Genomic DNA, 21,537 nt, shown 5'->3' with positions numbered 1-21,537 from the left:
AGAAGACTTTTTTTTCCCAAGTTGTTATAAGATTAGCCATATTAATCATTACTTCCATCCAATATTTTTTAAACAGTATTATGCGTGCGTATCCAATCCTTGTGTAAAATGGTTCATCTGAATAGACTGACGGTAACCCATTGGTTTTTTAGCTCTGTCAGTTTTCACCATCGCGTCGTGACTGGCATTTCCCTAATTTTGGTGTGGTGTCACGACATCGCGACTTCAAACGAAGAAACTGAACGCGACTGACCTTGCTTTAGACAACTCAACATGGAGCTCGACGATTTCGACGCAGTCTTTGGTGACAGCTCCAATTCTTTTGACCCTGACGATTCTGAGCCTCTTTTCCTTAATTCGCTCAACAAAAATTTGATCAATGTTTCCACCGAGTCCTCATTGGCAAAAAAAAGAAAGCTTCAACCGGATGTCGAAGAATCAGTTGAGAAGGAGAACAAGAGAAGCCATTTGGACACTTTATTTGCCAATGCTACTCCATTGAACGAAATGCACAGCAAACAACCCGATATGGCCAAAGGCAATGCAGATACCGGCTCAGGTACGGTGGACTATAGCCAACCTCCTGCGACTGGTGCGTACATAACAGCTACGACCTCTAGTGGCCAGAAGTTGTATTTTCCAAAGAAAGTACGAATGGCGAAGAAAGTGCCTCAAAGCATGCTTATTCGAGAACATATGGCGAAGTCTACTCTTTTGGCAAAACCTATCTGGAAGATGCTGGAAGAACTGGAACTTGACGCAGTCGACAAACTTCGGGCATTCGAGCAGGAAGAGAGGGAACATGACGAAAAACTGTTCAATGAGGCAATGCAATCGCCCCCAAAAAAGCGTAGAAAGGATAAATCAGCACGACGGTTCAACTCTGTGGATTCTCATAAATTGTGGGTTGACAAATACCGACCGTCGTCATTTGTAGACCTTCTTGGCGACCAGGTAACGCTCAAAATATGTACTGGTAGATGCCAAACATTTCCACTGACACTTTAAATCAGCGAGTGAATCGTGACGTCCTTCGATGGGTGAAGCAATGGGACTACTGCGTGTTTGGAAAGGAGCCGCCAGTGGATTGGCTGAAAGAAAAGATGATGAAGCAAAATGCCGCCAACGCAATGAGCGCAAACGATAAAGGTTTCAACAATTTTGGAAATAATCGTTTTGATCAGCCACAGGTAATTTACACTTTCACGACATTCCCCTCAATCGAATGTCGAAACGTCTCTGACAAGCGATCATACATATATAGGATCAATTGAAGCGGCCTGAAAAGAAAATCATACTCTTATCCGGACCTCCAGGCTATGGTAAAACCACACTTGCACATGTGATTGCCAAGCAGGCTGGATACAATATTATAGAAGTCAACGCAAGGTAAGAATGCGATGGTATGCTCAATATTGGTTCATGGTACGAAAAGCTGATGACACTTCCATACAGTGACGACCGAACTGGTGAAGTGGTTAAATCCAAAATTAAGGCAGCACTCGAGATGCAAGCCATCATTCAGAGTTCAGAGTCGTCTGCCGACAAATCATTTTCTCAGAAACCAAATCTTTTGATTATAGACGAAATTGATGGTGCAAGTTCAGGTGGTGGTAGCGAGGTGAGTTAAGAAACAGAGAGATTTTACTAGCGCAACACGGTACTGAAAATCATTCCTACGTTCAAAGAGTTTCATAAAGGTACTTGTCAATATAGTTACAGCAGAAACCAATGCGAACAATAAGAATCAGCAAAGAGGTATAAAGCTTCCACATTTCAAATTCTTAACAAAAACAAGTCTTACTAAACCAGTACTGATAGGTTCAAAGAAACCTTCGCTGCAAAAAGCCCTCTTACGACCAATCATCTGCATTTGCAACGATCCGTATGTGCCTTTTTTTCTGACCAACAGCCTTCAAAACATGTTCTAATACTACGTACACCTTCAGATATGCTGCCGTTCTACGACCTCTACGACAAATAGCACACAATGTCACATTTCGCAAAGTACCAACACTTACAATTGCCAAAAGATTGCATACCATTTGCGAACTTGAAGGCCTTACAACTGATATGCGCTCACTCAATGCACTCTGCGAGATCACAGACGGTGATATCCGTAGTTGCCTCAATACCCTACAGTTCATTCGCGGAAAAAGTACAAACTTCACCAAAGATATGATCGAACATACACCATTAGGCAAAAAGGATGTTGGAAAGACATTGAACTCTGTATGGAATGATATATTCAATGCAAGGAATGCCAAAAAGAACCGCGCTTTTGGAGCAACTGCCCTGGATGAGAATGAGAACGCCTATGTTAGTCGGATAGCAGAAGGTGCTATCACTAACGGTGAATACGAAAGGCTCATGCAAGGTAAGTTACAATTCTCAAGAGTTTTGTTTTCATGAGCTTTCTTGCTAATCATGGATGTGGTTTATTCAGGATGCTTCGAGAGTTATCCCAAAATGAAATTTCACGATGTAGCGGGTGCAAAGATCGTTGCGGCATTCGACTGGTTATACTTTTATGACCTTATAAACCACCGAAGCAACAATCAGCATCAAAATGGCCTATATGGGTATTTGCCGTATCCCCTTGTCAATTTCCATCGGTACTTTGCTGGGACTGTCGCTCAGGAGCACAAAGTCGAATACCCCAAAGTGGATTATGAGGTATGTTGTCTTCGTTAGTCGCTATGCTTTGGCACCTGCACAATGTTAAGCGTCGTTTTCATTTAGAACTTTTTGGCCAAGAAATCATTTACAAACCTGTCAAACATGCTTATATCTGGCATGAGTGTTCATCAGCGTCGAAATACGACGAAAGAAAACATAACCACTGAACTCCTCCACCAGCTGTTACGCATCATTTCACCACAGTTACGACCAGTAAGTATCATAGGCGAAAAGACGATTTCAAAGATCTACAAAAAAAAGCAAATTGGCGAGTCCAGATATGATAATGTACTCATTGAACATCTTGCTTATAGGTTAACCATCAGCTCATAAAACCAGCCGAGAAAGCAATCCTTGGTCGACTAGTTGATATCATGATTGATTTCGGTCTCACTTTCGTACAAGAAAAAGTAGATGAGGGCCGATTCGTTTACCGTTTGGAACCGTAAGTTACCTACTATATTTCGTGCCATGAAATGTACCAATCAAATCATTAATCCCCTTTCATTAGACCTATAGAGCAATTGGTCCAATTTTCTGCTCAGAGCAGTACTTCTAAATTGGCTGGCCAATACTCGGTTCGCCAAATGATCTCACATGAAATCGAAAAGGAATTGCTGAGGCGACACGAAGGAACTGCTGATCAAGAAGCATCAGAAATTAATCAGAAATCTAAAACCAAAGCCAAAGCCAAACCGGAAGAAGTCAGGTACTTGACAGTTTGTATACTGATGAACACGACAATTACGTACTGACCGTATCCAATGTGTTAGACCAAAACCGTTGGAAGTCGTTTCGGAGAAAATTGCCACAGATTTCTTTGGCCGAGCCGTTGTTTCCAAACAATGTGATACCGATATGGATACCACCACAGGTATGGTTGGCCTGCAAGGGTATTGATACCAGTAAAGCGGGATGACAATTAACCAAAAATTTTCTACACTCCAGACATTACCGCATACCAAAAGCCAAAGGTCTGGTACCGATTTCATGAAGGCTTTTCGAATGCTGTACGGCAGCCTCTTCAAATCAAGCATTTTCTTTAACTCGTGAGAGCACATATCATAACGTAATAAATTTACAAGACGCATTCTTTTTTTGGATTTGTAATTTGTTTATTTACGAGCAGCACTTGATTCTCCAAATTGGCGTGTACATGGTCGCCCACTTTGAAGTTCCTGCGTAATGAACCTAGATCTTGCTCGTGCCTTGATAGTGACCTCCAGTTAGATGGGTCTTACTGAAATTCCCGATCACTTATGCCTGATTTACCTTTTTCAAACAAACTTGCATATGATGGACCAATTTCTTCTAACAGATGTGATGTCAAAACAGCTCTTCCGTACTTTTCAAAAGCTCGTTTAGCACATTCTCGTACGATACGGCAGCCAGACCAAGCAGCAAGTAGCGATATCTCTTTTGACTCCAATGTACCCGAGTGTCTATCATCGTAGTCAGCCACCAGATGAGTAAACAGTGTTTGATAGTCTGATGTAAATCACGAAATGAGCACATCACTTACTTCCAAACCCCGTCTTCGTAGCCTTTTCCCCAAGCCAAGAAGGTAGCAATGACACCTGACAAGATATCACCTTGGCCACCCATTCGCTTCAATCCACCTTCAGCATCGCATATAAGCACTGTGAAATTCAGCATGATGAGATGCAAAGCAAGTATGCGATAAGCTTCCTGATCTAAATGCACCTACCTTCCTTTCCATTCGAAATTAAGTCGTTAGAACCCTTCTGCACAATGGTCACACCACCAAAGGCGTTGCTTAGCTTTTGAGCCATGGTATCACGTTCATTATCGTCAAATTTAAGTTTCTGTCGAGCAATTGGTAAAATTATTATCCACTTTTCTTATCGCATCGTGCCACACAATACATTACCATTGCCTCGCAAAGCCGCTTAAATTCCACCACATTCGGTGTCAATACTGCCTTTTGATAATTTTGCACTGTTTCTGGATGATTTTGTACCAGAAACAACCCATCCTGTTTATAAAAAAGTTAGCTTGAAGGACCATCTTTCCCATTACAGTGCACTTTGTAAAACTCACAGCGTCAATGACAATTGCCATGTTCTTCTCTTTGGCTTTCTCAATTATGCTTTTTGCAGATTCTAGCATAACTGAATCTCGAGACAGTCCGGGGCCAACCACCAAAACATGCAATCTACTGAATACGCCAGCAACATTATCGACTATATCCTTTGGCGAGAGATTGCTCTCTTTGATGTGTCTACAATAGATGTACTTCAGCATTCAAAGGCAATGCGAGTATTCCAAGCGCCTTTTTTACTTACTGCGATGTTCTCAAATAGGGATGGACAATTAAATCTTTAGATTGTGTCAGTGGAAGTCGTACATTGCTGCATTTGTATTGGAGCTATCTTTACCTGGGGAATAACCCTAAAGCATGGTATTAGCTTACATGACAATGCTTTCATTGAAACATTTTAGCCACCTTTACCTTTATGACAGTACCAGCTCCAGGCTCACAGAAGATATGGCACAAGTCTGCACCCTAACATGCCACAATAGTTAGACATACGATAATGAAGCGCAGCTGGTATGACAACGAAAGAAAGTAGTATTACCAGCTTCATACACGAAATACCGCTGAAATAAGGAGCACCAGTATAGCTATTGGACGACCATAAGTATGATGGCAATCACCAGCATTCCAGAATGCGTATTTGTGACACTTACTCTTCGGAACCTCCAACAATACCAATACGACCTGTTGGACACCGAATATATTTCAGCTCTGGTCAACAAAGCAAAGCACACGTAGAAACAACATACCAGCTTGGCCCTTGTGCATTTCCGCTGACAGCGGTGGGATAATTTGCTTAATTTTACCGAGATCGGGAATCTTGGGAGGCATAGTTTGGAGTGTTTGAGAGGTGTTCGCCGCCGCTTTAAAACCCCATATGGATTTTTAGGGAAAAATGTATGTCCCTGCTCCCCGAGGCCAACGTCATTCCATCGCAATTTCTACAGTAACTGGCGTTCTCAATATCATTCGCATTTTACCATTAACCTACCAGCTATAGGTTACGTACAATGTCGCCACTAGTGTTCACAGATAAGCTGCCTTCATATACAATGAGGTCTTGACTTGATGGAGTGTATCGCGTGCTTTCGACCAACAACACTCTACTGTTCCCTGTTCGCAACTCAAAGCGAATTGAAGTGGTTTCATAATATGAAATAGCCTTTCTCTCTCATTTTCAATTAATTAATTTGTGCTGAGATATTGCTGGTAATATGTTAATGCCGTTTCGCCGTTGGCAAGTACCTTACATTGTATCATTCGTGTGGATTAGACTAACTGGTAATATATTTATAGATGGTCCAAATTAATTATTTCAGTAATGGGAAGTCAGTAAAATCTAATATGTTGCAACTATGGCCTTAACAAAAGACAAGGTACTATGCGGATGAAAGTGACAAAGAAATATGTTCGTTCCACCACAATTGATAAAGTGGAAAGTATATGTCAGGCTCTGAACTGGGGTCAACATCCCATGGCTTGGTAAGGATATAGTGAATGTTCTTGACGTTCCCTAAGCGCCACATAGGAGAGTGTGACGTTCGCAACGTCTTCAGTGCGTTATACGAGTAAGCCAAGGGTATCCATCGGTCCTTGAATATTTCATTGAGAAAATCCTGATCGGGAAAACTGTATATGTTTAAGTCTTTAGCATGAAATAGCTTATCAAGCATGCTCTGGAATATCTCTTGGTCGGGAGAAAGGACGATCAGTCCGCTATTGAAATAATCCCTCTTATCTAAACTTGGGGGATTAGAAGTTCCTGCTTTAGGGTCGCACCCTGTATATGCACAATTGGCTGGCGTCCTGTGAGTAGAAATGACGTCAAACAGTCAATGTATTTCGTCAATTCATTAACATCCGATAAAAGACCCCCCCATATGCCAAACAGCATCCCAAGATAAAAAAAATCGCTCATGTCTAAGCCACTCACCAGTTTGACGGGTAATGAGATATCTTTTGAGGATTGCACGTACACGCATGACAAGCAGCTACAACGTTGGTTGTCAACGGCATTGTCATCAATTCGTCCATATTTTGTAAAGGCAGCATGTCGGCATCCATCAGAACAAGTCGGTCATAGTCGGTCTGCTCCCAAACGCGCAACTTGGTCCAAGTTTCAGCAAAGCGTTCAAACTTGTACTCCACAGCAGTCAGTGGTTTAATAGCCTCAATTGCTACCATGGTGCAGCCATAGCTAGAAAGCCGTGCTACCACTTTGTTAGGCACCGTTTCTGGTGTGTACAGCACCACTAGTGGATATTTTGATGCATGCTTTTTCAGAGCATGAGCAAGTACCGCAATTCCATCAACGTACTTGTTAGCAGTTGTCAGTATGACTGCCCATGCCGCTTTTTGAATCTTTCCAGTCATGTAAAGAGAAAAAGATGAAAGAAGTTGAGCCTGAGAGACCCCGACGTGACTCTTTATGAAATTGGATTTATCCGTGACGCTCGGAAGCCCATGTCATTTGTTGCTGGTTATGAAATGGGAAATTCAATGATGAAAATGAGTGATTTATAATCGAATTGCTACCGATTAAAAAAATTATCAATTCCGTTAATGGATAAAAAACGTCGATGCAGAGATAGCCTGGCTTTGCTTCAGCCTTTTCCGGCTCAATGTGGCTTCACATCGCATCGTAAGCCGAAACAACTTTATTTTAAAGCTCGATAGTGTTGAATCCAGCATTGTTACACACTGTTCATGTCTGAGGGTTTAGCCGCTGGAACTCTATCGTTAATGCTAGCCATGCTTGCTTATTATCTCTCCACAGCAGACTGTTCAGCTTGGAAGTAGTACACAGCTGGTAGATCAAATGACCTAGTGTGGCATATTTTACTCTATGAGGATGTTTACGGCTACACATTTTTGATATTGTAAAATATATATACCCTGCAGTGACGGGCATCGAACATATCGATTCGATCATCTGAGTACGATGAAGAAATTTAAGGGATTCAATCGTACTTTTATCGATGCTTGTTGATGGTGATTTCGCATTGATATATTGATCGAACGATGGCCATAACATCAACGATTATCGCCGTCATATTAAGATGAAAATGGAAATGGTAGACCAAGAAGCCGGCTAAATGGGTTTTCTTTTCAATCCGAACAAAGCTTCTGTAGTACTATTCGATTACCAAGTTCTCGTCACTCTTTCTGCTCTGATATTTAGGTCAGAGATCAGAGCATATCAGATCCGATTAGAAGTTAGCTATTGTACACGTGATTTGTTGAGGAGCAATGCGGACTTGAGAGCCCGCTGGCAATTAACCGGTCTGCCTGACAACTCTCATCAACACCAACAAAGTCACCAGAATGTTGAAACTGAACATTCTGCTTGCGAGGTATTGATCCTAAACATGCTTTTCCAAAGGAGCATAGATCTGGACACGAGATGTTAATTACCTCATCACTACTAGTTTATTTGCGACATGTTGTTTTGCAGCTCGTCTTGAAGGCTCAATCGAAAAGAATGCATTGCTACAAGGTTGGTGAACGATTTCTCCCGGCCACATTACAAGAGATGATATTTAATACATGACACAGATCTCGCCGACCTCGAATCTACTGCGTCTGTTCAGTTGAACGGCGGAGAATACTCCACCTTTGTTCAAAAGGACGGGAGATTTATTTTGTAAGTTGGACCGAAGTTGCATAAGGTTCAAAAGTTGATGAGGTTCTGACAACGCGATTAGCCCGGAAGTCCCGTCAGGAAACTATTTTCTGGAGATACAATCCGTAAATTACATATTCCCAAAGGTAAGGTTCTGTATGCATGACTTACAATGGCATAACTATGTCTCTAACTTTCATTTACAGCTTCGTGTTGATGTTGGAGACGACTCCGTGAAGGGAGCATTCTCATCTTTGGGAAGTGATTGGTCTACAACGGGATATGATGTTACATACCCTTTTGTTCTCAAAGCCAAGGCTCCAGCGGAGTACTTCTTTGTACGTATTACATTTGAGCCATGATGCTGCCATTCGCATATACCTGGTATTGACTTGCTGTTATTTATAGAAACGTGAAGGCTTTAACGTTATGAACATGTTCAAAAACCCTATGATGATCATGATGGGTGTGAGTGCCCTTATGATGTTCGTGATGCCAAAAATGATGGCAAATATACGTGAGTGCCGTTCATCGTTTGTATCCGGATTTGTTTTATTATATTAAGAAATTTCTTCTCTAGGCCCTGAAGACATGGAAGACTTCAACAAGGCTCAAGCAGACGCTCAGAAGATGATGTCGGATGTTCCTAGTTTTGGTAAATTTTTACAAGCACCAGCACAATCTCAGAACAAGCGAAGAAAGTAATGAGAGAACGCGAGTAGATAACGTTAATTTCGTTTAATATAAACTTGTAAATTTTTTTATAAAAGATGGGTCATTGTGCTGTTTGTTTATGTCTAGGATGCTGAAGCGTATCAAGTTTACAAGGAAGAGAAACGGAGTGAATAATTATGGTTTTGTATCCCAGGGTTTTGAAGTGGCTTTTGTGAAGTACACAACATACTATATATTTTTTTTGGTATGACACCATATTTTCAAATCATAATGCCATTTAATCCTTAGAAATGATCAGTATTAGTGGGATCTTGTCTAGCTAGCACATTGATGAGCCTGACGATTTTGACTTTAGCCATATATTGCTATAGACTGGACCTTCAAAAACACAGAAACCAGAACACACAGAAGCTAGAAAAGCACATTATGAGAATAAAAGGTGTGAAGAAAGATAAATGACTCTGCAATATTATGTCCTTCATAGATAGGTTGTTAATATCTCTTACATGCGAGAGATTTAAGCATGATGGAGATATTCCAAGGCATGCAAGAGGAGTCATTATAATATAGGTGTGAGACCAGTAATCCAATCAAACCAACCAGATCATTCAGTAATCTCACGGAATTCCAAATCAAAAAACTCTAATACTTAATTTTTTAAAACCTATTTCTAAGGCACACCTTTCTTTCCTTGAAGCGCTTCTTTCCCTTTTGTAAACTGTAGTCATCCATATACCCTTATCTTACAATTAGTCAAAATGGTTCGCTATAGTCCGTTAGGGACTTTGTCCATGTTGAAACATTCCCCACGAATGACTATGATGGCTATCTTTTCCGCTCTGGCAGTTTTGTCAGTAGTGACCCTGGTAGCTTTGCGACCATCGCATTTTGCACATCCACTACACTTTTTCTCATCTGGTCCACCTCCGCCTCCACTCGATAGTCATATATGCCCAGCTACAGGGCCCAACAACCACTATGAGCAACTGTATGGCCATGAATTCTTGCAGCGATCTATAGCTCATGAAGGATCGAACAAGCGTTTGCGTGAGAAGATAGCTATGGCACAACGAGGAGAAGACATACGTATGGCCGTCCTAGGAGGATCAGTTTCCGCAGGTCATACCTTGGATGATTGGACGAGGGTCTACTATCATCGATTCTTGGATTGGTGGAAGGAACAATTCCCGGAAGGTCATCACAGCATCTTCTCAGGCGCCATAGGAGCAACCGACTCTGGATATTTTGCTTACTGCTTTGATAAGCATATACCAAAGGATGTTGACATTATCTTTTTGGAATTCTCTCTCAATGATGCCAGGTAATGTTACGTGTAAATAGGGCGGTGTGGGTAGACTAGGGCACCCTTTCCCCGATTGCCCGTTATAGCATGGTGTGCCACCTAAAAGATCTACCAATGTCCAGACCGAGTCAGCAAACACAGATCGACTAATTTTCGTCTCCTTCTCATATGTAGTACTTTACCTTGTGAAATGAACGACAAGAAAGGTAGTATAGTTCAAGCAAAGATGATGGAATCGCTGGTTCGCAACCTACTTCGCTTGCCTAGAAAGGTATTTCTAAATGGTGTATAGTATATGTATGCAGAAAGGCCATAGTCTCACACGCTTTCGTTCTGTTCGCAGCCAGCAGTCATCATGACTTCAGTTTTCAGCTACAACGTGAATGAGTACTTGGATGGACAGGAATCGCATCTGCCAATTTCCAACTACTATGATCTACCCCATATTTCCATGAAGAATGCCCTCTATGACCATCTCAACCGATATCCAGACGATCTTCGATTTAAGCTCTACAACGATGGTCATCATTTATCTAACTGGGGCCACCAATTGCTCAGCGATCTTGTTTCTCACTATGTTGAAAGACAAATGTGCGCTATGTCCGACAAAGTCCAGCCAGTCATTTTGGATAATTATTCATACAAAGAGAGCATTCCAAAGTTCGATATGTTCACTCACCGATGGGAGCAAGACAAGTTTAGAGAGCTTGAACCGTATTGCGAAACGTTTGCGGATCAATCCTACAAGCCTAGGGACATGGACGGTTGGACGTTCTGGGATTGGCAGAAAGAGAAGTTCTACATTGTGGCGGATGTGCCTGGCTCTCAGGTTACCTTCGAAGTCCGAGCGAGCCAAGGCGTAGTTTATCTTTACCTATTCCGTAGCGCTGACTATAACTTGGGCAATATCTGGTGCTGGATTGGAGACGAGAAGGATAAAGGACGTGAACTCCAAGGCTACTGGGATAAATGGTATAGTGTCGGTGTAATGACTCCTGTTGCTGAAGGCCTCAGCCAAGGTAAACATTTGCTGCACTGTGAGCTCATGAACAAGACCAGCAATCCTGAAGGCGGCACCAACTTCCGCATTCTTGCTGTTGCCAGCGGTTAAAAGCTGATAGTTCAACGCGCATGCAGTAGTGTATACAATCGATTCCAACTCAGCCTAGATACGTGGCTCGTTAAGAAAGAACCACAGAATATTTGACTTATACTTTCTCAAATGCTCAAACTATTTATTGGTAATATGAGAGCTGAGGGCTTTTCCATACATCTCTATCATTTATTTCTTCACTGGTTCACACCTATCTTTTATCAAAGATTTATGTATCAACACACCTCCAATAAAAAGTTAATTCTCCACTTACTTTGAGACGTCTTTGCGATGGTAACTGTCATACTCTCTTCCTGATAGTAAATATGTCTTACAATAAAATGTTCTACTCAAAAAATGTTCGACAACGGTCAGGTAGTTATGTAAACCCGAACCTAACAATTTATCCGTCTCCGTTGCGCTATGTGACGCAATTCGAAGTCAGATCCCCAATGTGGTGTGGTCTTCACTGCTAGAGTTTTGTTTTACTTCGGCTATAAAAACGAGTGTACTTCACTCCCACCCCCAGACTCATACAACTTTTTACAAACAAATGGCTCCACTTCAAATTATTGGCTCTGGTTGGGGACGCACTGGAACTTCTGCTATGCGCGATGCTTTGATGCAGCTTGGGTATGTACGAAAGCATTAACCTCCTACAAGTACTGAACTATGCACTCATGTATAATTTCGTAGCTACGATGTTCACCATATGATTGTCGTTCTTACCGACCCTACTGCCGATTCTGATGTTTTTGTTGAAGCATGGGAGGGCAAGGAAGTCGACTGGACTCGCGCATATGATAAGTTCAATGCCGCTGTTGACTGGCCATCATCCACCTTTTACAAGCAACTTATGGAGGTATATCCTGACGCCAAGGTCATTCACACAACTAGAGACCCAGAGAAGTGGTATAAGAGCCTCATGGGCACCATAATGCCAGCAGCCGATATGGAAGCCAATCCTAACACGCCTCCTGCTATGGCCAAGCGCCAAGAATTTGCTAGAAAGGTCTTGTGGGACGGTGAGCTAAAGGGAGCAAAAGACAAGGAAACATTGGTTCAAATGTTCAAAGAACATGACGAGGAAGTCAAGAAGTATGTTCCTGCAGATAGGCTCCTGTGGTTTGAGACTGGCGTTGATGGTTGGGACAAACTGTGCGACTTCCTCGGAAAGGAGGTACCAAGCACCCCTTGGCCACACGTCAACTCATCTGAAGACTTCAAGGCTAATATGCAGAGAATGCGTGAAGGTGGTACTTTCACCGATTTTTCACCTGCTAGACAGAAATGAGTATAAGACTCTTCCGATAACTTGAATAAATACCCCTCGGGAGTTCTGCTAATGCGTCGTTATAAATTAAATGTTTTGATTTTTGTGTAATTCATCATACTCCTGTTTGTAACCGACCAGCAACTTCGCCTTAGCGCTTTTGTTCACCAGCCAACTCAAAAAATTCCCAAATTGGTCGACAAATCCCAAATTCAACGCTTTGAATTACCATGAGATCACACGCGGGACTTTTGAATCGGCCTTCAGTGAATTCTGCAAATCATGTAGATAGCCATGCTGACCATTATTACTCCATCTTCTAACATGCCAATCCGATGCAGCTCTAGCCTTTCTTGATCTTTCATGTAAGTACTGCTCTTTCGCATGCAAAGTATCAGAGCCACTGTCGTAGTGAGTATGGACGATGAAATCGTAGGGTACATGACCAGAATTTGACTTAAACTAGCTTTGGCTTGACATCGGACTCTCTCCGTCCCCTAAAAGTGGCGCCTCTTTAGCGGATGAAACATGACTACGGCGTCTTCTGTTCTATTATCGTCTCTTGTACAGAATGAACCAACTGAGCATTTATAAAAGAAACAAAATAAAGATAAAAATTTGAAAATACAAGTCTTTAAAGTAGATACCTTGCAAAAGCATCCTCGATCATTATATTTGTTGGCAGTATAAGTGTCGATTGCCACCACAGTCATAGAGGTAAACGGCAGGAAATTTGCAGACTACTCAGAATTTTTCGAAGGCTACAAAGCGCGTTATGCTCAGCGTCAACAATTTAACTTGCCCATGAAAATAAAATTTGCGACATCTTCCAACAATACTTAAATCGAGCACCTTACAGAATGCAGAACAATGAACATGATCAGATCCAAGTCGAAGTCTCTGCAGGGCGAGCCTTGGTGTGGGATCTGGAAGGTAGTGAAGAAAGTATGCCTGAATTGTCAACGGTTTGAATCATTACTTACCTCTTGTCCTTGCCATATCTCTAAATGTCAAGATCTAAAAACGCTTCGTACCAAACATAGAATCATAGGCGCTATGGTAGGATCCTTGGAGGCACAACCACTGCAAAATATATTTTACGGTATGCCACTGGCTTTGTTACCAGAGGAAGTCAGCTTATTACAAAAGCAGGGTAAGTAACAGCGCACCGCTTATTACATTCCAAAAATTACTACAGTGTACAACGTTCTTAATGTCTATAATTTGGGGAATATAATATTTGATTATTTTTAGGTTTGATCTATATTACAAATACAGGTGATGGTGCGGGTTGGAATTACCCGCAAAATGCAAAAGAGCGTGATCGATGTACTGTTTTCGAATATCTTTGGACAAAAGGATACTATGTGACATGTGGAACAAAGTTTGGGGGCGACTTCCTTGTTTACCCCGGCGACCCGGCAAGATACCATAGTCATTATGTCGTAACCGTCGTGCAAGAGAGTGACACTTTTGACCCAAGGTCTCTAGTAGCTACAGGAAGGCTAGGTAGCAATGTTAAAAAGACACAAGTCAAAGCTTGCGTAAGCAATGGGTCGGTGCAACTCTGGTCCGTTCAGTGGGCGGCGATATAACATATGCTCAGTCATGTCCGATCAAGCGCGCGCTCGGTAACAACTACGCGACAGCCATTGTTTAACCTGGGATATCCAAAAAACCAAAACTGGCCAATCGTTCCCAACAAAGCAAGCGGAAAAATAAATCCCCGTGTTGGCTGGGATCACGTTATCCTATTACAGTGCGCAATCGCAAATCTTCCAAGCAATGTCGATCACCGCCGCAGCTTCGGTTACTCGCTTTCAAATTTTTTTTTGTCAAAGAGGGAAATATTTCGCCCACGCCTTCTTTTCCTTTCTTTTTCTTTGATCATTTCTTTTACCCACTTGTATACCTTTCATCACTCTGCTATCCGTTGACAGAAAACAAGATGGGTATCTTCAAACGACGACCTCCACCGCCTTTGCCGACTGAAGAGACAGCTCTTCCACAAGATAAAGCAAATCCCCTTTCAAAGATCACCTTCCAATGGGTCAACTCAATCATGACAACTGGGTTCAAGCGTCCTTTAGAAAAGGAAGATTTATATACGCTGCCGGACTGGCGACTCTCACGGAACCTAACGGCAACGTTTCAGGAGCATTGGAAACGTCAATTGAAGCGAAAGACACCAAACTTGTTCTATGCCCTCAACCAAACCTTCGGTCTTAAATTCTGGTATGGTGGTTTATGTCGATTGACCGCCGATACTCTACAGATCACTTCACCACGTAAGTTGAAATCTCATCTTGACGGACAATAAAGATGATCTGATTGGCAGTGAATTAGAACTGACAGTGAATTAACATGACAAATAATTTGGTAGTCGTTATTCAGCAAATTCTCCAATTCTGTCAAGAGAGCTATGGCAGCTCCAACCCTCCTCCCATCGGTACTGGTATAATGTGGTGCATAATTCTCTATGTCATGCAAGTTGCATCTACCATTTTTATGCAACAGTACTTCCAGCTCTCTGCAATTACCGGTCTTATGTGTAGAACAGTTCTAATCTCAAGCATCTACCAAAAGAGCATGGTTCTAAGTGGCAAAGCTCGCATGGTAAGTATTGTCAGCTGCTAGTAATAGGATCATACTCTTATTGAATATCCTGCCTTCCCTAACACTATACATTGATGCAGAACTTTACTATGGGCAAGATCACCAACCTCATGTCAACCGACACTACCCGTATTGATTTCATTTGTGGATATTTCCATATTATCTGGGCAGCGCCAGTAGAAATTTTGATTGGATTGGGATTACTCATCCGCAACTTGGGTGTATCAGGTTTGGCTGGTTTCGCTATCATGGTACGAAAAATGTCACGAATGCATCTCCATAGTGGACCAATGCTTACCTATTATCATCCAACAGATCATTATGGCACCTCTTCAAACCAAGGTTATGCGGATGCTTTCCAAGTTGCGGCGGAAAGCTGTGTTGATTACGGATAGTCGCGTTAAGCTGACTCAGGAAATGTTGAACGGCATCAAGGTCATCAAGTTCTATGGATGGGAGGACAGTTTCAGTGACCAACTTCATAACTTGCGTTCAAAGGAATTGACTTATATTCGTAGTCTGATGGTGTTGCGTTCTGTCATTATGGGCGTTGCCGTAAGTGAAACTGTCAGCCATTCTGTTCGTTTTAAATTTAATTGCACTGACTGAAACAAAATTGCATTTCTTAGATGACAATCCCAGTCATAGCCTCTATTCTATCGTTCATTACCTATAGCTTGACTGGTCACATTTTGGAGCCATCCTTGATTTTCTCGTCTTTAACCATCTTCAATCTCGTCCGCATGCCACTCATGTTCCTTCCTATGGTCATTGGTGCCTTCGTGGATGGACAAGTTTCTTTGAACCGTATTCAGGAAATGTTCCTCGCTGACGAGCTTGAAAAGCTTCCTGAAGTTAATTACGATGCCAAGGATGCTATTTTAATCGAAGACGGTGATTTTGTCTGGCAAAGCGCTGCGCCTTCGCACCTCACTGCTGAAAAGGAAGGAAAAGGCGGCAAAGGACAAAGTAAAGCGAAGTCATCCGGTTTAAAGAACAAGTTTAAAAATTTAAGAAAGAACGACAAAACTGCTGACGACAAGGACGACAACTCAGAAAGTACGACTGTTGGTGTTCAAGATGAAAAAGCTCAACCTAAAGACAGCAGCGAGTACGAGCCAGAACCTTTCTTGCGAAATATCAATGTTTGCATCCCACGTGGTTCTTTGGTTGCCGTTGTCGGTGCCGTTGGATCTGGAAAATCTTCTTTACTCAACGCCTTGGTAGGAGAAATGAAACAGACGAAAGGAGATGTCGTTTTTGGTGGTGATGTTGGGTATTGCCCGCAAACTGCATGGATTCAAAACAATACGGTTAAGAACAACATTCTTTTTGGTCTTCCATTGGATGAAGCAAGATATCAGCAAGTTATCAAGGACTGTGCCTTAGAACCAGACCTTCAAATATTGCCAGGTAAAGTATACTTTTCATTGTGTATGTACTTGGACATTGTCATTGAAAGCTAACAACTGATATTGCTCAGATGGCGATGCTACTGAAATCGGTGAAAGAGGAATCAATTTGTCCGGTGGACAAAAGCAAAGAATCAATTTGGCACGAGCAACCTATTACAATGCGGATATTTTGCTGCTTGACGACCCTCTGAGCGCTGTAGATGCTCACGTTGGCAAGCATCTTTTCGAAAAGTGTATTTGCACTGCCTTGGCCGGAAAAACTCGCGTTTTGGTCACTCATCAATTGCACGTACTTCCCAAAGTCGATTACATTTTGGTTATGAAGGAGGGTGAAATTGCCGAAGAAGGTACCTTCACTCAGCTTTTGGAAAACAAAAATGAATTTTCAGTGCTCATGGAAGAATACGGAGGTGTGGATCACGCTGAAGAAGAGGATGTCGATGAGGTTACCACATCAGCTATCAAATCGGAAGGAAAGAAGGTCACTGAGGAAACTGGACCAGGAGTACCGAGCAAAGCATTGATGACCACCGAAGAACGCAACACAGGCGCCGTCCAAGCCCATATTTACAAATATTGGATTGATAACGCAGGTGGATGGCTGACTGTCTTTGTCATTGTCTTTTTCCTCTGCCTAATGCCAACAAGTAATATTGGGTAGGTGTATTAAGGCTTATTACATTTGCGATCAATATACAGAATGTAGCTAACTTCGTTTTACCAGAACCAACCAATGGCTATCATATTGGTCTTCGTATGATGCTCCCCAAGGTATCAATCAAAGCCCACCAACTGATTACCGCACAGGATACTTTGTAAGCATATTATATCAGGATTGTCCGGTGTTTCTTTACCATTTTACTAACTACCACTCAGATGGGTGTATATGCTGCCTTGGGTGTCGCCCAAGCTATTTGCAATTTCATGGTGTCCTTCTGCTTTTCTATTGCTGGTGTTGCAGCTGCCAAATCTTTACACGGCCATGCTGTCCATTCAATTTTCCGTGCACCCATGGCTTTCTTCGATACCACTCCCATTGGTCGTATCATGAATCGCTTCAGGTTTGTAGTAAACAACACTTTTTTATACAACAAAACATCGGCCTAATGACTTGTACTCATTTGCAGTAAAGACATTGATGCTATCGATAACTTGCTTGCTGATTCTATGCGACAGTTTTTTGGTACTTTGATCCAAGCTGTTGGAACCTTTGTATTGATCTCCGTATACTTCCCAGTATTCCTTGCACCTTTGTTTGTCCTACTGGTCCTTTACTATTTCGCAGCTATCTATTACCGCAGCACATCGAGAGAATTGAAGCGACTTGATTCTATCTTAAGATCCACTATATATGCTCACTTTGGCGAATCACTCAGCGGCCTTGCAACTATCCGAGCATATAGAGAACAGAGTAGATTTATCAAGAATAACCAAGATTACACGGATTTAGAGAACAGGGCATACTATCTCAGTATCACAATTCAGCGCTGGCTGGCTGTACGACTTGAGACTATTGCCAACACCATGATTTTGTTCGTCACGATCTTCTCAGTAGTGTACCGCATGACCTTGAATCCTTCGACTATGGGTTTTGTCCTTAGTTACTCGCTTTCCTTGACTGGTACTTTCAACTGGACTGTCCGTCAATGGGCAGAAATGGAAAATAACTTCAACTCTGTGGAGCGATTGTGGTTCTATACCAAGGAGATTGATCAAGAAGCGCCTGCAAAGTTGACTGATTCGAAGCCGCCGTCTGCCTGGCCTACCAAAGGAGACATTTCAATGCGAAATGTGGTGTTTAGATATCGAAAGGGCCTTCCTGCCGTCCTCCATAACTTGAGTCTAGATATCAAGGGAGGCGAAAAAATCGGTGTTGTTGGAAGAACAGGTATGTCTTATTGCTGAGAGCGAGCAAGTGAATTTTTGAAAACGCTTTGACCTAACCAATCTTCAACTGTACAAAGGATCTGGAAAATCCACTATCATGATTGCACTTTTCAGACTGGTTGAACTAGCCGAAGGACAAATCTTCATCGACGATGTTGACATCTCGAAAATGGGCCTATATGACCTTCGCACCAGACTTGCCATCATTCCCCAAGGTACTACACATTACCTTTTTATCGTCGCCAGCTTACTTGTTTACTGACTGCGTCTTACCTTTTACAGACCCTGTATTGTTTCATGGAACCATTCGTTTGAACTTGGATCCCTTCCAAAAGCATACCGATCAAGAGTTGTGGAGTGCATTAGAACGTTCCGATTTGAAGCATTACATCTCTACATGCCCTGGTGGTTTAGATGCGGATGTCTCAGAAGGTGGCGAAAACTTGTCAGTTGGACAGCGCCAATTGCTTTGTCTGGCCCGTGCCATGCTTACTAAGGCTCGCATTATTGTTATGGATGAAGGTGAGGAAATTGCCGAGAATTCTAGACCCTAGAAGAATACGTCGTAACCCCTATTTTTCTAATTTAGCTACCGCCTCCGTCGATGTCAAGACTGACGCGTTTTTGCAAAAAGCACTTCGTATTGACTTCAAGAATTGTACCCTGCTCACAATCGCCCATCGCCTGAACACCATCATTGATTACGACAGAGTTTTAGTTCTTGATAACGGTGTGATCAAGGAGTTGGACTCACCCCACAATTTGCTATCCGACCCCAACTCTGCATTTTCATCCATGATTGACGAAACCGGTCCATCGAACGCTGTTCTATTGCGTAGATTGGCAAAGGATGCTCAAGAAGGCAGATTTAATATTGAAGACCTTGACCAATTGGTTGCTCAAGAGCAAGAAGAAGATATTGAAGAAGGCTTCACTGTGAACGACAATGCCAAGCTAAAGAGGAAGAATTAGATACCCAAAGGTTGATTATCCCTGTACTCTTAGGCTTAACTAAATTCTAATACTCACATTAGAGTGCAGTATATCATTAGTAGTAATTGAGTAATATATTTTTTCAAGCAATGCATTGTTGACTGCATCACGTTGGATATCATTAACAAATCGACCGGAAAAGAATGTGGGTGCAATGAAAGTAGTGAGGTTTATTTGAGTTAAGTCTAGTGTTTGAATGCAATAGTGCGTCGCTACACTATATCCTGCCCAACACACCCTTCATGAGTACCGTAATATCTGTTACATAGCCAACCGATTAGAAAGCGATATTTACGATGCACCCAATGGCCTTGATACTCACAATAAATGGTCAGCTGAAGTTCGTTTGACAACAGAATTGGAGCAACTGCGCGACTCTTTTCCTCCGCATCTTTCTGTAATTCAACAATGAAAGTTAATAAAGTCACTGATACCTATTCTATGATGTAACTATGCCTATCATCCACTTACTGGTATGCTGGTTATCATCATACATCCAATATTCTACGCCTTCATGCTATATTTCGTTGCAAATTAATAATGTGTAAAAGCAAATGTGGTACACTGCTCAGCGTGAAAGTAGCTTTACCAAATACCCTTTACTCAAAGGCGGCTGATGAGCTATAGCTGTTGAAATAAAATTAGTTTCTCAAGCGAACTGAAAGCATAATCATCTTTTTGATACGTACCATCTGCTTTGGCCACCATTCTCTTGTGATCGATCCCGGTGCTATCATGATAGTCAACAAATGCTTGGTTACCAACCCGCGACTTTCCTAAAAATGTAGCGCAGAGTAGTGGCTGTTTAACTGGCTATTCACATTCTACTGTTCATTATCTACATCACCATACCTAATGTATATACCGATAGCTTTGTACTTTTGAGTTTGTGGACTCTCTGAAGTAACTCCAAACCTGCCAAGGAAGCAATGCATCCTCCCAAAGAGTGCCTGGTGGGATTTTGTTTCAGGTTAGAATGATAGATAAGTTGCAGCTCTGTAGTTCGAACCACTTACCCTATTACATGTACTCTATAATCTGGATATAGTTCAACCTGGTCTGATATAGTGGTAATCATTGTTTGATTTATCTCGGAAAATCCTTGGAAACAACCTGTATATTGAAGTCATGAGAAAGAGTAACTCATCAACATTGGTGTCTCAGACTCATACCACTGTTAACAAATCCACCGGGTGCTGGAAGATAAGGAACAAGTCTGCCATCTAGAGTCTACAAGATTATCAATACGAATCACTCCTCCTAAACACACTTATCTTTTACTATAACACCTACCAAAATCTTGTTGGTTCTTGATGTAGCTCCTCTTATTTGAACAAATACAGTCTTGCGCCTTTCGAAATCATGATTCGTTAGTCTGTAATGCTAAAAGGCCTTTACTTTATAAGTTTACACAGGTAACGTACGCTTTACTTCGAATGATCTGACCCACAATATCATGTGGAGCCGTTTTGAAATAGTTGAGTACTTCGCCATCTGGTAAAATTTGCAAGCATTCTTCACAGTCCCAGTTGTTCAAGCTATCACGGCAGTTAACCGTGTGACATAACTGTGCGTGAAATCGCAAATCATTTATCTCTGGGCTGTCTGGTTGAAACTCCCGTATCTCAGAAGCGGCTGGCAAATGTTGCTCTTCCCCTATTCCACCTTCAAAAGTAAGAATAGCGTCGGCTAAAGCAACTGTTAGATCTTCTTCAAATTGTGAAGCGCGCTTGTTGAGGGCTGTAGAAGTTGAATTGCTGAATACGACAGCTATTAAACAGGTGAATACGATCAGTCGTGCATAACCCATTTTCGGGATAAATTTATTGCTTGTAACGATGAAAAAGGGTAAAGAACAGGAGCCTAATTTATATCGCTGACCCAGCCATGTTTCGATCATCAGCGCCGTTTGTACATTTTAC

The 21,537-nt window shown here is 42.0% G+C and overlaps 10 protein-coding genes across 10 annotated transcripts; 7 read left to right on the top strand and 3 right to left on the bottom strand.

Annotated features, from left to right (window-relative positions):
- Positions 1-90: 90 nt before the first annotated feature.
- Positions 91-3,832, top strand: K450DRAFT_252301 (uncharacterized protein). The gene is made up of 13 exons (XM_051590860.1): positions 91-954; positions 1,014-1,190; positions 1,265-1,389; positions 1,456-1,621; positions 1,689-1,758; positions 1,822-1,885; positions 1,950-2,377; positions 2,447-2,676; positions 2,743-2,892; positions 2,994-3,124; positions 3,191-3,388; positions 3,453-3,553; positions 3,628-3,832. Exons 1-13 carry the CDS (start codon positions 274-276, stop codon positions 3,723-3,725), a joined length of 2,619 nt encoding a protein of 872 aa, XP_051442414.1. The 5' UTR covers positions 91-273; the 3' UTR covers positions 3,726-3,832.
- On the bottom strand, positions 3,613-5,595 carry K450DRAFT_252293 (uncharacterized protein). The gene is made up of 12 exons (XM_051590859.1): positions 5,488-5,595; positions 5,392-5,422; positions 5,280-5,325; positions 5,153-5,206; positions 5,079-5,091; positions 4,986-5,019; positions 4,741-4,921; positions 4,571-4,675; positions 4,388-4,505; positions 4,202-4,319; positions 3,952-4,121; positions 3,613-3,887 (listed from the first exon to the last, which is right to left on the bottom strand). The coding sequence occupies exons 1-12, from the start codon at positions 5,567-5,569 to the stop codon at positions 3,871-3,873; spliced, it is 969 nt and encodes a 322-aa protein (XP_051442413.1). The 5' UTR covers positions 5,570-5,595; the 3' UTR covers positions 3,613-3,870.
- A 401-nt stretch (positions 5,596-5,996) lies between these two features.
- Positions 5,997-7,197, bottom strand: K450DRAFT_252284 (uncharacterized protein). Its single transcript, XM_051590858.1, has 2 exons — positions 6,672-7,197; positions 5,997-6,544 (listed from the first exon to the last, which is right to left on the bottom strand). The coding sequence occupies exons 1-2, from the start codon at positions 7,109-7,111 to the stop codon at positions 6,118-6,120; spliced, it is 867 nt and encodes a 288-aa protein (XP_051442412.1). The 5' UTR covers positions 7,112-7,197; the 3' UTR covers positions 5,997-6,117.
- Positions 7,198-7,921: 724 nt separating this feature from the next.
- Positions 7,922-9,160, top strand: K450DRAFT_252283 (uncharacterized protein). The gene is made up of 7 exons (XM_051590857.1): positions 7,922-8,091; positions 8,167-8,234; positions 8,294-8,381; positions 8,443-8,506; positions 8,567-8,698; positions 8,769-8,877; positions 8,941-9,160. The coding sequence occupies exons 1-7, from the start codon at positions 8,063-8,065 to the stop codon at positions 9,063-9,065; spliced, it is 615 nt and encodes a 204-aa protein (XP_051442411.1). The 5' UTR covers positions 7,922-8,062; the 3' UTR covers positions 9,066-9,160.
- Positions 9,161-9,727: 567 nt separating this feature from the next.
- K450DRAFT_252278 (uncharacterized protein) lies at positions 9,728-11,704 on the top strand. Its single transcript, XM_051590856.1, has 3 exons — positions 9,728-10,356; positions 10,513-10,609; positions 10,682-11,704. Exons 1-3 carry the CDS (start codon positions 9,794-9,796, stop codon positions 11,447-11,449), a joined length of 1,428 nt encoding a protein of 475 aa, XP_051442410.1. The 5' UTR covers positions 9,728-9,793; the 3' UTR covers positions 11,450-11,704.
- A 174-nt stretch (positions 11,705-11,878) lies between these two features.
- K450DRAFT_252275 (uncharacterized protein) lies at positions 11,879-12,855 on the top strand. Its single transcript, XM_051590855.1, has one exon. The coding sequence runs from the start codon at positions 12,144-12,146 to the stop codon at positions 12,723-12,725; it is 582 nt and encodes a 193-aa protein (XP_051442409.1). The 5' UTR covers positions 11,879-12,143; the 3' UTR covers positions 12,726-12,855.
- A 512-nt stretch (positions 12,856-13,367) lies between these two features.
- On the top strand, positions 13,368-14,625 carry K450DRAFT_252271 (uncharacterized protein). The gene is made up of 3 exons (XM_051590854.1): positions 13,368-13,637; positions 13,720-13,857; positions 13,959-14,625. Exons 1-3 carry the CDS (start codon positions 13,565-13,567, stop codon positions 14,297-14,299), a joined length of 552 nt encoding a protein of 183 aa, XP_051442408.1. The 5' UTR covers positions 13,368-13,564; the 3' UTR covers positions 14,300-14,625.
- K450DRAFT_252270 (uncharacterized protein) lies at positions 14,085-14,796 on the top strand. Its single transcript, XM_051590853.1, has one exon. It carries the CDS (start codon positions 14,303-14,305, stop codon positions 14,639-14,641), a length of 339 nt encoding a protein of 112 aa, XP_051442407.1. The 5' UTR covers positions 14,085-14,302; the 3' UTR covers positions 14,642-14,796.
- On the top strand, positions 14,477-19,614 carry K450DRAFT_252262 (uncharacterized protein). Its single transcript, XM_051590852.1, has 12 exons — positions 14,477-14,992; positions 15,088-15,320; positions 15,401-15,571; positions 15,636-15,875; positions 15,950-16,733; positions 16,804-17,392; positions 17,460-17,550; positions 17,612-17,796; positions 17,863-18,623; positions 18,700-18,837; positions 18,905-19,144; positions 19,212-19,614. Exons 1-12 carry the CDS (start codon positions 14,653-14,655, stop codon positions 19,592-19,594), a joined length of 4,155 nt encoding a protein of 1,384 aa, XP_051442406.1. The 5' UTR covers positions 14,477-14,652; the 3' UTR covers positions 19,595-19,614.
- A 213-nt stretch (positions 19,615-19,827) lies between these two features.
- On the bottom strand, positions 19,828-21,425 carry K450DRAFT_201224 (uncharacterized protein; the record flags this gene model as incomplete). The annotated part of the gene is made up of 10 exons (XM_051584656.1): positions 19,828-19,873; positions 19,938-20,010; positions 20,087-20,132; positions 20,205-20,242; positions 20,305-20,391; positions 20,468-20,565; positions 20,632-20,728; positions 20,788-20,845; positions 20,909-20,990; positions 21,040-21,425. 10 exons carry the CDS (start codon positions 21,423-21,425, stop codon positions 19,828-19,830), a joined length of 1,011 nt encoding a protein of 336 aa, XP_051442405.1.
- Between the last annotated feature and the right edge of the window lie 112 nt (positions 21,426-21,537).

The sequence above is a fragment of the Umbelopsis ramanniana genome, assembly GCF_025399195.1.
Source record: "Umbelopsis ramanniana AG unplaced genomic scaffold K450scaffold_50, whole genome shotgun sequence".
In the NCBI taxonomy this organism is placed as follows: domain Eukaryota; kingdom Fungi; phylum Mucoromycota; class Umbelopsidomycetes; order Umbelopsidales; family Umbelopsidaceae; genus Umbelopsis; species Umbelopsis ramanniana.
Note: the sequence above shows the minus strand (reverse complement) of the source record. Positions and strands in the feature narration are given on the sequence as shown.